General features: G+C 37.7%; 1 protein-coding gene across 2 annotated transcripts in view; it reads right to left on the bottom strand.

The window, feature by feature from the left end:
- Positions 1-711: 711 nt before the first annotated feature.
- The window catches only part of epc2 (enhancer of polycomb 2), a 59,721-nt gene continuing 43,923 nt past the window's right edge, over positions 712-16,509 (bottom strand). For both annotated transcript variants that reach the window (XM_078552526.1, XM_078552527.1), the window contains exons 8-14: positions 16,019-16,108; positions 12,187-12,335; positions 10,646-10,986; positions 10,056-10,183; positions 7,670-7,829; positions 2,921-3,254; positions 712-1,635 (exon numbers count right to left, since the gene is read on the bottom strand). In XM_078552526.1, the coding sequence (XP_078408652.1) occupies positions 1,566-1,635; positions 2,921-3,254; positions 7,670-7,829; positions 10,056-10,183; positions 10,646-10,986; positions 12,187-12,335; positions 16,019-16,108 (1,272 nt within the window). In that variant the 3' untranslated portion in view covers positions 712-1,565. The remainder of the gene's footprint in view (positions 1,636-2,920; positions 3,255-7,669; positions 7,830-10,055; positions 10,184-10,645; positions 10,987-12,186; positions 12,336-16,018; positions 16,109-16,509) is intronic.

Here is a 16,509-nt window from a genome sequence, read left to right as displayed (position 1 = left end):
CAGCTGCTTGTGGGGTAATGGTCACATTGTGCCCAGATTCTCAGGTGCATGGGCATTCACGGCTACATGAATACAGGCCCAGTTCTGTTTCTCCTATTGTTGGTGCAATTACGTTAAATTTCATTTAGTCTAAATTCAGTCAATTACAGCAGAGGAAACAAATATGTGGCTTCAAATGACTGCTGGTCACAGATCTTATGTACCAAGCTCAGATCAACAGAGTTAACTGCAGCCACTTGAGAAGAGCATTAAATCAGCCAGTTGAAGAATGGTTCATTTCAGGCAATTCCAGTCCTCTGTGAAGCTAGAGAATACTGTTCCAGTTGGGAATTGATTACCGTAGCTGATTCATGGGAAATTTTACATCAGGCTTATGCCAATGAGGTTGCATTAACATCACTTTGGCAAAACCAGAGCTGCACATTTTGCCGATTGTGCCCATAGTGGACAACTTGTATCCTTGTCTCAAGATTGTGACTGCCACTGAAGTTGTCTGCATTTCATCATCTTCCAGAAACCTATACAGATCTCAGACAAGGCATTGCAGTTATAGGAAAGGCACCAGAACCACAACAAAATCTTTCCTTCAAATGATATCAAGAATATATTAAAATTTAGATTCAGTTGTGGCATAAGTAAAAATTGGCCTTTTTTTTTACATGTTAGCAATGCAGCCCCTATTTTGTGAAATAATGCTAGACCAAACAGATATTCTGATATGTATGTTTAATTTCCCTGCATTTTTTTCCACTTAACAAGATCAAGTAACAAGGAAGTTGTCTGATGTAGTGCTGACACTAACATTCCAATACTAATACTGTTGAAAAGGCCTATGTAATCGTAATTGTATAAACTCATAAAAACACTATACTAAAGGAGTCCAAACATAAAAGTCAGACAGTCTTTCTAACCTGTTACTTGCCTTGCAGCCACAGGAAAAGGAGCAAAATGGAAGTTGATCATCTTCAATTCTGTTTCACAACCCTCACCCTCCAAAACAATAGAAAATACTATTTTTTTGTCTTGACTTAAATGTCTGATAAAGAAATGTCACTTAGTATTTACCAAACATCCATCTATTCAATTTGTGAGAAAAAAAAGTGAAAACTTTACAATGTACAAAAAATGACAAGGATTTACATGGCCTACCTAAATATCTTTAAATTTTTTTTAAGCACAAAGTTGATTTGTACAAGTTACAAAATGTAAACATGGCAAAATAAATAGTTAAAACAAGTGACAAAAGGATCCCAATTTCATGCTCATGATCCCATAGATTTGTGTCATTTTCATTCTGTTGTAATTTCAAGTGCAAAGCATGATGAATATCTAGTATTCAAGTAACAGAAATACATATGATGATACAAATAAACTATTGTACAAGGTAGTGATCACCTGAACTTTACAAAATTTACATTTATATATAGACAGAATTTTACATTTATGATATGACACCATTCAGGTCCACATTTAGCACTTGCAATCCATTGGGTGCCTTATTCTGCATTCTTACTGGAATGCAAGATTTCCATCACTATGTCTTAGAAGAGGTGCTTTAGATGACGTTATGTCACCTCCATAGCTACTGTTTTGTCTGCAATACCATTCAATAATCTCTCTGGTTCGCTACTCTCCCTGCAAGAAAAGAAACAACCTTTAACTTTTATAGAAATTACAGCTGTACAGCACGATTCTTATAGAAAGCAAAGTGAAGATATAAAAAGAACTTGTTAAATCCACTTCAAATGGAGTGATCCTTAAATTTTAAATCCTTTGAGCATTGTTTTGTCTATTTGTGCTGTGACTAGAAATGGGTTCCAACATTAAAATTGATTTTATTCCCTTATTTAAGTTCAAAGTATTTTACTTTCAAATACTGGTCGTCCAATCAGTAATTACAAGAGAACAAAGGCATCCCTAAGGTTTCTTTCTCTATTTCAGCTATACTTTTAATTGATGCTGCACAAATACAATCTTATTTTGGACAGGCTAACTTATTTCCCAGCTGATATTACTCAGCAAATTGTATCTCAATCATTAATCTGATTCTATCATGGCATTTATAAGAAACAAACAAACATCCCTTCCCCCTCCCAACTTAATCCAATAAACTTCACTGTACATTTAACAACAGATTTCAATTCAATAGTTGCAGTCTCATTTGGATGTACAAATCATCTGAATCCTACAATAAAACCACTGCCTTGTAAACTTTCCTGAGCTTTAATTATTCTGTAACTTATGACTTTGAATAATCCTCATGCACAATATCCTCTAGTGCTCGAAGAAAAACAATAATGAATGGCACACAAAGGTAAAATAAAATCTACGAATACAACTGAAATCATACATTAACTCATAAATAAAGACTATTAAGGAATGTGATAAATACAATGGTAGGTAAAACACTTTCAATATGTCTCAGAATAATTGTGGAAAAATTGGATCATAAATAACTTATCAAGTTGTCTAAATTCAAAGAATCCATTAATTAGATACTAAATTTTAATTCTGAGCATTGATCTAATATTTAAATCAATGCAGTTTTCAAACTTTTTTTTCCTTAAGGATTGCTTAGTCGAATGATTTTAATCACTAACAAGCTTTAAGTAGCTGTATTTTGCAGTTGCACCTTCTACATTTCCTTTCCCTTCCTGCCCCATTGTACAGCTACTCTGAATATTGCTTACTTTCCCAGCAGGATGGGTGAAGGGAAGAGGTCATCACAAACACCCCAATCAAGAAGAAAATCTGATTGACCTCAATAAATTTATATCATTGCTCCTGTAAGGATTAATAATTTTTAAATTACTACACAAATTGCAGAAAGTCTATCAACATATATGAGGTAGGTAAAATTCATTCTCAGAAACCACTTATACTCCTTTAGAACTTGATTACATAAAACTTCTTTACCTACCTAGCCAAGCTACTGATGGTACTACTAGGGGTCACCTTTGGCACCCTGTCAAGACTGGTAGCAGCTGTGGCCAGCTTTAAGGCAGAAGGAGAAGGTGCTGAAGTCCTTGCACTGAGATGCACATTGACAGGGGTAACCACATTCATACTGTTCAGCCGCACAGCAGTTCCTATACAGGAATTGTTCACAGGAAACGACTGGGGACTGCTTGTGCGTAATGCAGGGAACACGTGATTTGCTGAGGTGCGACTGACAGTTCTTATAATTTGTACAGTAGATAACCCTGGACTAGAGGATGAAGAAGCATTGGAGGTTTGGAGATTCCGATAGGTGCCTGTGAAAAGAAGCAAGAATAGCAATTAAAAATGGGCTAATCTCTTTGCATATGAAGAGTGAGGTCTTATTTTTGATTGGTTTTCTGCACAAACTCTGAACGGTCCAACATTAGAATTATGAAACAAAAACAAAAATGATGCAGATGAAGAGTCATACGGACTCGAAACGTTAACTCTGTCTTCTTCTCCACAGATGCTGTCAGACCTGCTGAATTTTTCCAGCTATTTTTGTTTTTGTTTCAGATTTCCAGCATCTGCAGTATTTTGCTTTTATATTAGAATTATGAAACTGAATAGCAGCGGGAACAATATCTTTTTGTAGACAATTCAGGTGCAGAAACTTTCAGAAGCCTTCAATCTATTATACATGTTTCCAGCTTCTGGAATTTGGTGTCACAGGCTTTTGATTTTGCCGCTAGGGGAGGTGTACAATTTACAAGGCCTTCACAGTTTCTTCCAGTTATAGATACTTAGTTTTGTGGCACTATAACACCAGATGGGTTCAAACAAAAGAACATAATACCATTAGTGGGTCCAGCATCAATGCACGCCAAAATCTCAGATTCAATATTTTGATGAAGCTGGATGACCAACTGGACTAAGTGGTGCGATTTTAATGGGGATGAAGGAAGTGACCAAAGACAGGACAAGTTAAAAAGACTTATGAAAACTGGGATCCTTAGTTTTATTAATATCGAGGCATAGAACATAAAAGCAAAGAAATGACGCCAAAAGCTTTTAAAATACTGATTAGTCCCCAGCCTGAGATCTGGACACCATACTTTTCAGAAGGTTTACAAGGCCTTGGAGAGGTTGGAGGAGAGATTTAATTGAATGGCACCACGGAATAAGAACTTCAGTTATGCAGTGAGACTGGAGAATCTGGGTTGTTCTTCTGAGAGCAAGTTATTTAAATTCTGGCTAAGATATCAATGTCAGAATTCAAACAATAGAGAATGCTGAAAGTATAACTACAGATGCAACCCAGTTCATTATCCCTTTTTACTACTGGCAAGCACCTAAATGCACTTGGTAAGGTACATAACTTCACAGAAATCAATAAGTCAGCAAAAAATAAAAGTGATCCATAATTAGAATTCAAGGCTAGATCTTACAGTTTCTTAAACCTTGAAATTTAGTATTATAGTCACTTGTAAAGGGATAAATAATAATTAAATGTAAAACCTGTATTGTGTGCAAAATATTAAATGGAAAATTAACAGAATTAATCTATATTGTTCACGGTGATGTCCACCAACTAAGAAATTATTCCACTGTCCACCTGCATTGGAATCCCAAGCTAAATACAGGTGTCACTTCAAATTGTTTTATTCTCTGTGGGAAGGACTATATTGTTGTAGAGTAACATCAGCTTTACAGATATGACAAAGAGCCATAGATCTGAAAGGTCAATTCTACTCTTCTTTTTCCACATTTTCCAGCACCTGCAGTCTTTTGCTCTCTGACTGTTAACTATTCTGAGAAAGCAAAGGAAACCAAGTACACATTTTGACATTTAACACGACTTAATCTTAATCACTAATAACTGCAGCAGCACAAACGTAACCATTGCTATTGTAAAATAAAATTGATGCTCAATAAAAACCAGCAGAAATATTCATTATACATATAGCCTTTTACTTAAAAAAAAAGGCAAGATTTGTCATTCGACTGAAGCCGACTAGTAAACTGACATTCCGAACCACGTATATTAGTTTAAGGAATTAATTTAACCATTTGTCTTTCATATTTGATTTTATTCCAAAGAAACTGACAGCATACCAGGGATATTGTACTTAACACCTTCTTCAGCACCTAATTTCATAGGACTAAGTAACTCAGATGGTCAGGTTTAAGAGCAACATCAAAGCACTGTCTTCTAGAGGACAGAGCCTGAACAGAATAAAGCTTTGTTCTAGAAATGTAACTGCAGACATTGATCAATTAGAGAACTTGAGATAATGTCCCCAAGCAGATAATGAACACAATATTTTACCAAGCCTTCCGCCAAAGCTACACTTTTGCATGGCCTTTTGTAATGTACATCTGTAGAGTACTGGCGTTATGGCCAGAATTTTTACCTTGATGGGCGGGCAGGCCCCACCAGCTCGGCGGCAGGCGGGCAGCCGAACTCCGCCGCCCAAACGGGGCCCACCGCCATTTTGAGTGGGCTGGCCAATTAAGGCCCACCCAGCCCGACAGGAAGCGCTATGCGCTTCCTGTGCAGGCAGTGGAGGGAATCCCCATCTGTCAAAGAGCACAAATCTCAGGGAGATTACTGACAGTATAAAAATTTTAAGAATAGAAAAATATTAAAATTATTAACATGTCCCCCTCATGTGACAATGTCACACGAGATGGGACATGTTAATAAGAAGCACAAACTTTATTGAAGTTTTGAAAAACGGACATGAAACCTCATCCCGCCAGTGGTGGCGGGATGAGGTTTCATGTATTATCAGAAGCCCACTGGGGCTCCTGGCCTGCCCGCCAACCTTAAGGTTGGACGGGCAGGGCATTTAACAAGCTTAATTATCCTGCCAATGGCCTTAATTGGCCATTGACAGGTCAGCGGGCAGACAGCTGATTTCACTGTCCGCCCGCCTTCCTCAATATTTAAATGGACCGGGATGACGTCGGGGGGTTCCTTCTGACGTCATCCCGTGACATTTTCCCGTCGGCGAGCGGACCCCGCTCCCAAATTGCCGACGGGAAAATTCTGCCCATGGTGTAGATCATGGATCTTCATACAATGCAACAGTAGGAGACCCTGTATTCTCTACAACAAAACTAGATTTTACTTTTATAAGTGGAGAACGCTTGCTCAAGAAAGACAGAACCATCAAAGAAAAGCTCTGCTAACATGGCAAAAAATTGAATACTAAATTGCAAACACTGCAATGATTAACACTGGAAATCCAATTCTTCCATTGTAACAATATAACATCACAGCTTTTACCTCAGTCACCAAACTAAGTGATTTGTTGTTAAAAGTTTCTGAAGATGGGTCTCAACTTTCTACAGACAAGCTCCACTTTGTTAAAGGTCAAATAAACCTAACTAATATCTGTGGGCAAGATGAGAGGTTATTTATAAGTGACAGGATTGTTTATGCTCAATGGAATGCTGCTGCTCAAGGTGAAAATTCTGTTTCCCAACATTTGTTGAAATCCTGTCCATTATAGCCATGCTTTTGTACAGACAGATCATAATGGAACAGAAGGGCAGGGACTTGCTGCTGAAAGCTTCTACTTCATATGAAAAGCATTGCACTGACTGGTTTCAACTACTTCTTGGTTGAAACAATTACAAGAATCGGATGGTCATTTGGATCAGGCAAGATGGTCAATAAGCATTGAATTTATTTAATTATTTAAAAAAATATCATGGCCTGAATTTTCCTGTTGGCGGTTTGGGGGCGGGGCCCGGTCACCGACAGGAAAATGACACGGGATGACGTCGGGAGGAACCCCCAATGTCATCCCGGTCCCTTTAAATTTTTAGGAAGACGGGCGGACAGCGAAATCAGCTGTCCCCCTACCGACCTGTCAATGGCCAATTGAGGCCATTGACAGAGTAATTAAGATAATTAAAGACCTGCCCAACCAACCTCAAGGTTGGCGGGCAGGCCAGGAGCTCCAGCGGGCTTCTGATAATACATGAAACCTCATCCACTGTCGGGATGAGGTTTCATGTCCATTTTTAAAAACTTTAATACATTTTATGTGATATTTATTAACATGTCCCATCTCGTGTGACATTGTCACATGAGGGTGACATGTTAATAATATTTTACTTTTTCTATTTTTAAAGTTTTTTGGACTGTTAGTAATCTCCGAGACAGCACTTTGTCTCAGGGAGCACTGCGCTCTTTCGTGCGCACGCGCAAAAGAGCGCACTTTGACAGCTGGGGATTCCCTCCCCCATAACACAGGAAGCGCATAGCGCTTCCTGTCGGGCAGGCCGCTGGGCAGGCCAACTCAAAATGGCAGTGGGCCCCGTTTCAGTGGCGGGGGTCAGCTGTCCACACGCCGCCGAGCCAGTAGGGCCCACACACCCACCAAGGGCAAAATTCTGCCCCATATGTTGAATATACATATACTCTCCAGAAACCATGGTAGTTACTTGCAATTTCTGGTTCATGAAACATTCCACTACTGAAAGTAAAAATGAATGAAATCCTTTATAATTAATGTTCTATTGTGCTTTCAGCTGACAGTCTGCTTTGGTAAAAACACAGCACAATCTCAATTCTTATCACAGAGAAGTGGGAGAAAAACTACAAGTGTTGATAACCTGAAATCGCTAAGTTTGTGTAATTGCCCAAGAAAAACTTGCTGAAAATCATTATTTTCCCAACATTTGCTAATACTTAGCAAAAGGTTTTACATAGACAACAGTGTTATACCCTCACCTGCAGGCTGAACGACACCATTCATGTTTGTAGTATGACCTGCAGCATCCTTGGAAACTTCTGCCTGACCTGGTCCAGGAGCACTAACTACTGCTGATGCAGCAAAATGGGCACTAGCTGAATCCAGCGTTTTTGAAGAGCAATCAGATATCCTGGATCCCTGAAAAGTTATTTCACAAACAAACTTTAAATAAAGGGCAGTTAGGCAAGTACGTGAGAGAGAAACAAACAGAGGATATACTGATAAGGTGAAATGAAGTGAATACAATGTAGATACAAATCCCTGAAACGTTCATAGTGCCCACAATATTGATAACCTGGAATATTAAATATCCAAAAATAACGGGATATATTAAAGGAAGAAACCCTTACAGCTCATTTGATCACCTCCTTCCAAAGTACAAACCCAGCTTCCCGATATAGCTACTTTTAATCAGTGTTCAATGCCTTGGATGTAACAACCCTTTTTGGCAAACCATTTGTCACTTTGTGAAAACAAATACCTCAATGTCTATCCCAAATTTACCTCCACCATTGTAATCTTGTGCTCTATCAGCTGATGTACAGAAAATACACCAAAAGCTAATATTTGCACTTTATAGCATTTGGCACTTAGTCCCAAAATGCTTAAAAAGTGCAATTTGCATTTAAAATGTTTTCAAAAATGCAGTATAATTTACATTTAAAATACTTCTATGGTAATATTTATTTATCACGAAGGGAGTAAAAATTTTAAAGCTGTTTTTGGATTTGTGCTTGATACTATTTCAAGTTTCAGGACTGTGATGTCTGTGGAATGTTCTCTCTCTTATTTTATAGATTGGAATTAGGGACCTGGGTAGATTCATTGGACACTTTTGTATCGACACTCACAGATAATAAAGGCAGGGTCCCAACAATGACATGAACTATAATCAGTACTTTTAACCGGAAAGCCAAAGCACAGATCCAGATTTTCATGAGTCTACAATGCAGTCACAATCAGTGAATCCAGGTAAGTAACAGAATGGAGGGATGTGCAGTCAGCTGAATTCACAGTTTTAATGGAAATTCAGAAAATTTAGATTAATAAGTCAAAAAAATCTAATCAGTTCACAATCACAATTCAGTGAACCCAAAGACTTAAGTGCTTAATCAATGGTATTCAAAAACAGTGAGGTCAATATCAGGATCATACCACTAGTGTAATTTGTCCACACTTGGTTTTGAAAACTGATCAATTATTCCTTGATATTGCATTTTTCAGTAGAGAAGGAGAAACCTCTTTTGCTGTACAACCATCAACCATGACCGAATTAAAATTAGCAAATTACTCCAGGAGATGTTAGATGGAAAATTACAAATGTATAACAAATGGTGGCTTGACCACCAGCTGAAGGCACATAGGTTTAAGTACCAATTATATTCAGTCCCTGATCTCAGTCATCCTGCATAGGGTAGTGCCAAATAGAGGCTAGATAACTACCCAATGGGGGAAAGAAACAGAAGTCAGTTGTATGAATGGATGTTCCCACCAGCTTGTCCTCACAAGGCTCTTGCTGGGATAGGAGGCGGTGAGAAACAAAAGTACCCAGAGAAAAGAGCATATGCTGTAAGAAACAAAGCACTAATTGGAAACCTAACTCAGAACCAGAGGCAAGAATGGTTAGTTAAAAACTAGATGCTAGGCTTTTTTATTTGTTCTAATAGATTATGCTTTGTAACAAAAAATTAAGCATTTTTGTCCAGGATGGATTAGAGCAAGCTTGCAAGCAAGGCAAGCACAGCCTTGGAACATCCCAACTGGGATTCTTTACCAATGAGCACATCACGTATAGTTAAAATTAAGTACTAAATCATAATACTTTAAAGAATATACATTGGTTTGCCAAAGGCGTCAAATGTAAATGCTTACTTAAATTCCTGTTGCCTTTGTTGACTGACAAACATTTACTTGATTACTTCTGTAATCAGCAAGTGGCCACTGTCCTTGGACAGGAACCCATTTCAGGTTATTCAAAGTGTTCAAATCAGATCAAGGGATCATTTCATTTCATTCAATTTGCCCATACAAAAACCATTGCCAAACTCTACTTGGATTCCTGTGTTCCTACCACTAAGATAGAGTTATGAAAAATAATCTAGTGTCCTTTGTTTTGGAATATCTACAAAGGAATTGGAGCTCTATCTTGAGTGGTATTGGAGGGAGACAGATCAGTCCGAACGTCAGGGTTGCAGACAAGAGATACAACTGTACTATACCTGTCACAGCAATGGTCAATTGAAACACTGGCTTCAAATATTCCATTCACCATCACAGGCAACTATATCGCTATCCCCTCATGTCACTTGGAGGAGTATAACATAATAAAAACAAAGTCAAATATGTTGCACAAGCCTATGTTACCTGTAAACTTCCGTGGGAGATATTTGAGGAATGTTGGGATTGTTGACGGTGCATCTGTGCTAACTGTTGTCTCTGCATCTGAACAAGCTGTTGTTGATGGGTGTGGTACTGCTCTTCCGTTATGCCACCTGTTAGCAGACAAGAAAAAAATGTTTATATTGTTATTCAATGTCAGTTGAATAGCAAATAAAATTAAATGGATTTTTTTTTAGGTTAACCAAGGACAGAAAATGACAAATATTTCACTTTTAAAAACCCTTTCATAGGATTGTCTGGTGGAGTTCAATGTACACCGTAAAAAGTGATTTTCTGAAATGATTCCAATGCACATGCAGGAAAGAATACATCATGAAACAAAAACTATATTGTGTACACACAGAAGAAAATACATATCCAGAAGTAGGAGAACAAAAAAGGGAAAAGAGCAAGAAGAAAGCAAGAGAAAAAGAAACATATACTTTTAAATCTGAACATTATGGTTGTTATGACTTCCAACTAATTGCTCAGCATTTGCAAATTCTGCTGTTAACGGCTGAAGGAGTCACAGGTCCCATTGAAACAGAACGACTTACACAAGTGGCATTACTCACCAGATATCCTATTTCTACTGGTGATCACGGTACTTGATGGTAAAATAGAAGACATTGGAATTCTTTTTTTATTCACATTCTGTCCTAATTTTTTGGAAGTACAGTGGTTATCGCTGTCCTGAAGCTGGGATAACCGAGGCTGGAAGTGCCGTAATCGGCATGTTTTGATATTGCTTAGTATTTCACTAAGTGACAGTCTATTTGTAAAGTCTTTATTGGAAGAAATGGTCCATGAGTCATCAGACGGTAAAGCAGCTGGGGAGCTAGGAGATGACAGCATTTCTGGGTCAATTTGGCGTAGAATGTGATCATGATCTGTGGATGCACGATCTAACAAAAACCTAGAAGGGGGAGAAAAATAGTCTGCTTTAAATCTCTATAGCTGCTATGAGCACAGTGATAAACAGGGTCTTATGGCTGCCACAAGCGCTTGAACTAATTAATAATATGAAGAATCTGTTCCACTAGAGTAAGGACGGACAATACTACCAGAATTGCTAAAATTAAAACACAAAAAATACTCAGGTGTGACAGCATCTGTGGAGCGAGAAACAAAGAGTTAACGTTTTAGGTCAATGACCTTTCATTGAATCTGGTTCTGATGAAAGATCAACAACTTGAAATGCTAACTCTATTTCTCTCTCCACAGATGGTGCTGAGCTGCTGAATATTTCCAGTATTTATTTTGTTTTATTTCAGATTTCCAACATCTGCAGTATTTTGCTTTTGTGCCAGAAATGCTAATCTAATTGTATTTGTTTAGGGGCTATATTAAGTACTTGAATTTAGCACTTCTGAAGGATCAAAATTTGACTCCCTCCAGGCCATTTTTAATAGTATTTCAAAAATTATTTTCAATTATATGCTTTTAGCTTGCCAAGAAAATATAAAAAAATAAAACTAGTTTTTAAAATTTCCACTCAATTCTAAGCTTAATAACATAACATCGCAATATCAATTTCTTACAATACCAATAAGCCCTAAAGAAATCATCAGCATCATGTTTGTCAGATAGAAAAACTAGCAAAAAGTATTCCAATCCCTGGCACTGCCATACTTGGCAAGCATAATATTCAGCCCTTAAAAAAAGAGGCAGGATATAAAACAAAAAATGCTACAGAGCTGTCACATCAGCTTGTAGAAAATTAACAAAATTATAAATCTTCAATATTTGCAAAAAAAATATATTAGAATAACCCCTACTTAAGTATTATTTTGAGGTCTAACCAAATAGTAACAGCATGCCCCCATTATACAATAGTCCATCATGCTGCTGGAATGATCAATATTGTATAAATGCAGTTCCATTAGTTGAAACTATCTTGCAAATACAAAACTGCTAAGTGCACAATTCTCCAGCAGATTCAAAGACTTTAGTTCTATTTAAACAGCTGTTATTATCCCAAAGTTCTCAATATGACAATCAGACTGTAACAGATCTTCAACAATGTCACCAAAGGAAGAAATTAAAAATTCAACACCCCTGTCAACTCCCAAATTCTTTTCAATTTTCTTTTAGGTGGCTTGAAATGTTCACATACCTTCCTCCACGACCTACGCGCCTCCGTGCTACACCTATGCACCTTCTTGGAACGGTGAGTGTGGTTAAGCAGTACCTGTACCGTGATTCACTTAGCCCAGCTGGTTCAGGAGTCTGCCATGGACACGTGCTCATCTGATCCAAATGAGGCTGTAATGGAGCAGAAATGTATAATATACAATAAATGATCATAAATTATGAATGATTGATCGTCTTTTCGCAACTCTACTCCCATGGATCTATAAAGACCCTTATATGTGACCTTTAAAACTAAATTTGTTGAAACCATTGAAAAGGAAACTATTAAGATTACCATAAATGTGGCTTTAACTCATTCAAATGGTTCAAAGTCCACTAACAGAAATGATTTTTAATGAGAAAGAAAATACTCATAACCTAGGAATCCTGCTTTCCCCAAACCCTCATTCCCCAAGAAATTTGCATCATTGTGTTGATGTTGACCAGTCTCCCTGTTTTATTCTATGCAAGTCCTCATTAAACACTTGAAAACAGTTGTTTGACTAGGCAGCCTTGAGACTTTTAAGAGTTACAGTGTGAACAATGTAGCATACATGCAGTAAAACAGCTTTAAGCAGCAACAGGATAGATGGGGTCTATGAATAAAACTAAATAGAAACTGAAGAAACTGCATTTACATGGTGCTTAAATCACAGTCTAAGGATACACCAAATGGCTATACCAAAGAATTACCTTTCAGGTGCATTCACTGCTACTGAACCCATAACCTTGGGCGTCAATTTGGCCACAGCAAAGCCCGATAGACAAATCAATCAAGAAATATCACTAAAGTCAATTTTTATTGCTGATATTAAAGTCCAGGTTTCTGGGCTGTTTTTCAATTTTTATTTTTAAGTCTTAAAAAGAGAAAAATTAAGGGAAAATTTTAGTCCAATAAAAGCCCAAATGAATTAACAGGAAAAGTTAGCTTTTATCTAAAATTTCACTAGAACCAAAAAAAAGCACAAGATGAGCAAATGGGTTGAGTTAAGGGAGATGGTGGCGTAGTGATAACATCACTGGACTAGTAATCCAGATGCCCAGGGTAATCCTCTGGGGGCATGGGTTCAAATTGCACCATAGCAGCTGATGGGATTTAAATTCAATTAATTTTTTTTAAAAGTCTCAGTAATATTGACCATGAAACTATCATTGACGACTGGAAAAACCCATCTGGTTCACTAGCATCCTTTAGGGAAGGGAATCTGCCATCCTTACCTGGTCTGGCCTACAGTCACTCCAAACCCATGGCAACCCTCTGAAATGGCCTAGCAAGCCACTCGGTTCAAGGGCAATTAGGGATGGGCAGCAAATGCTGGCCTTGCCAGCAATGCCCACATCCCATGAAAGAATTTTTAAAAATTACAGTCCAGAATTATTTACATAACTATCTATTTAGCTCCATGTCATTGCCATAGTTGTATTGTTAAATTTTTTTCACCCAAATACTTGAAAGAAAGAGTATTTTGGATTCAACTAGTTTCCAGTAAGACATTCCATGTATTAAAAATTCTAATCTCATATTTCCTTCTCTGAGAATCGTGAATTTATGCCCTTTAATTACTGATTCAATAACTAGTGGAAATAGCTTTAGGCTAACAGACAAATTAGCAGGACGAGCAGATTAGGTGTCAGAAACAACTTAATGTGAAGCGTGAGGCAATATATTTTGGAAGGAAAAACAAGGAATGTACCTAACACAAAAAATCTTAAGAGTATGAATAAACATATTTCCCAGAAACTGAGTGTAGGTAAATAGATAGAACGAATATAATTTGGGGTTTCAAGATAACTGCAAAGAGTACAAAAGCAAATTAATGATATGTTTGCCAGTGTCAGCCGTGGCTCAGTTGGTAGTACTCTGACTGTAAGAGTCTGAAGGTTGTAGGTTCAAGTCCCACTCCAAAGAAATCAGCACAAAAATCAAGGCTGGCATTCCAGTGCAGTACTGAGGGTATGCTGCACTGTCAAAGGTGCTGTCTTTCTCATGAGCCATTAAACCAAAGCACTAATTGCCCTTTCGGGTGAACCTAAAAGATCCCAATACACTACTTCGAAGAAGAGCAGAGGAGTTAATCCCCAGTTCCCTGGCCAATATTTATCTTTCAATTATCTGGTTATTATCACGTTGCTGTTTCTGGGACTTCACTATGCGCAAATTGGTTGCCACATTTCCTACATTACAAGTGACCACAATTCAAAAGTCCTGCATTGGCCATAAAGAGCTTTGGGGCATCCCCAGGCATTATTTAAATGTTAGTCTTTCTTTCAATGGGCAAGGCAATACTTAACAATAAAGGGCTCGGAGAGAAGTTTTGGGCATCCTTTTTATTTTTAGGGGGATAGTAAAGTCAGAGCCAAGGACTAGCTGCGCTGATGCCAGAAATGAAATATTTTAGTAATAAGGAATGAATTGAGATACTGGATCTATTACCATTGGAACAAAAAGCTTGGAGAAGATTTAATAGCGGTTTTTAATTTCTGAAGTTTTTTTTGGAGTGAATAAGGAGCATTTTCTCTGGCTCAGGAGTCTGTGATGAGTGATCGCCACTTTAAAATAGTCACCAACAGAACAAGGTGAGGAAAAATTTCTTTACACTGACTGTTATTGAAGCATGAAATTTTTTACCATGGGGAAATCGCTGGAACGCAGGCCATAGCATCTTGAGGGAAAAGTGGGTAATATTTAAAACATGGAAAGCTAAAGCTATGTGGAGACAGTAGTGGGAATTTGTTTCAAGGAAAAGCCCTTCAAATACCTCTACTCCTGTAATCCTCTATGGAGTACAGAAACTGCTTGAGGATTCATCTCTTCCATCAATTACTTGCTTGCGCTTTTAGAACAAAACAATTTTTGGGGAAACTATCCAAATTTGTTTTGTACATAGAGATGGTCCAAATGCATCCTGTTGTCCCACTGCTCCCTCCCAGTGTCGCCAGAAGCAAAGGCCCTGACTGGGATGAATTGTCTGTAACTTGCCCAAGGAGATTCTGCCTTACCAGAGAAAACACAAGATAGTAACAAGCAATTTGCACAATTGTCTTAAAGGTGCAGTGACATAAGCATTGAACCCCACGGGCATAACCCATTTGAATATGCAGACTAAAAAAGAGGAAGAATCAAACATATTTTCAACAAGCTATGCAACAGATATTGAAAATCAGAGAGGCTTGGATGAGTAATTCAGAATCTAGCAAATCTACAGGTGCAGATTCACCAGGATGTTGCCTTATGTGAGGAAATACAAACATAAAGACAAATATTCAGCCTGTTTTCATTAGAACAGAGGAAACTACACAGTGATTTGCCAAGGGTGCTTAAAAATTAAGGGATGGAACACAATAGATATAAACTGTTTTCAGTGGTAGAGAGATCTAAAACAAGGGAGATAGATATACAATTAAACAGGAGAGATTTAGGAGCAGGTCTTCTTTCACAGGAGATTTGAGGCTGTGGAATGCATTACCAGGAATAATGAATGAAACAGGGAGCATGTCAACTTTCAGAATTCATTAGAAGGTGGTTGAAGAAAAGGAGGATAAAGGGAATTGAAAACATAAATAAGCACATGAGATTAAGCCTGCTGCTCTTGGAGGAAGAACATCAACTGGTCCAAACAAGCCTGTTTCTGTGTTGTAATTTCTACGTATAAAAAACCCACTGAGCTAATTTACTGAAAATGTGTAGATGCACTATTTTAAAGTCCTAACTTTTAAATAAATATGCAATATTTGGCCAACACAGCAGATAAATAATTTGGAATAAATTTCAAATCACTGCTAAATTGTTACACGCAATATATATATTTTCTTACAGCATAGTACTGGCAACCTGCTTTCCTCCTGAAAGCAAAAAGCCCATCAGGATCGCTGTCTTCTTCCGGCTCCGATACAGGAGAAGGGACCTAACAAAAACAAAAAAAATCAGTGCTGTTCGCATAGCTTCAAACAGTAATTCATATCAGTAGGAGGAAACTCAATTTAATTTCCCAAATAATGTGTGTATCCTCCTCAGAAAATTTAATTTGGATAGTACATAATACTGAGAAATACCATCATGTCACATTTTCCCTTCCTTTTCTGAAGTAAATCTTATATTCATACTCCTCTGATTATTTTTGCTCATAAATTACTGGGCAGGAAAAACAGGCAGGGGCGGGAGGAGATAGGAAAAGAAAAGACATAATAATACACTTTTGCAACAATGCTGAGTGATGCCTCAGGTGTTTTTTTAAATATTTTCTATTCTGATGCATGGTCATTTATAGACTCGAGATGTTTTCAGTCAATGTTTGACATTTGAAAT

This window comes from Cetorhinus maximus, chromosome 11, assembly GCF_964194155.1.
Source record: "Cetorhinus maximus chromosome 11, sCetMax3.hap1.1, whole genome shotgun sequence".
In the NCBI taxonomy this organism is placed as follows: domain Eukaryota; kingdom Metazoa; phylum Chordata; class Chondrichthyes; order Lamniformes; family Cetorhinidae; genus Cetorhinus; species Cetorhinus maximus.
Note: the sequence above shows the minus strand (reverse complement) of the source record. Positions and strands in the feature narration are given on the sequence as shown.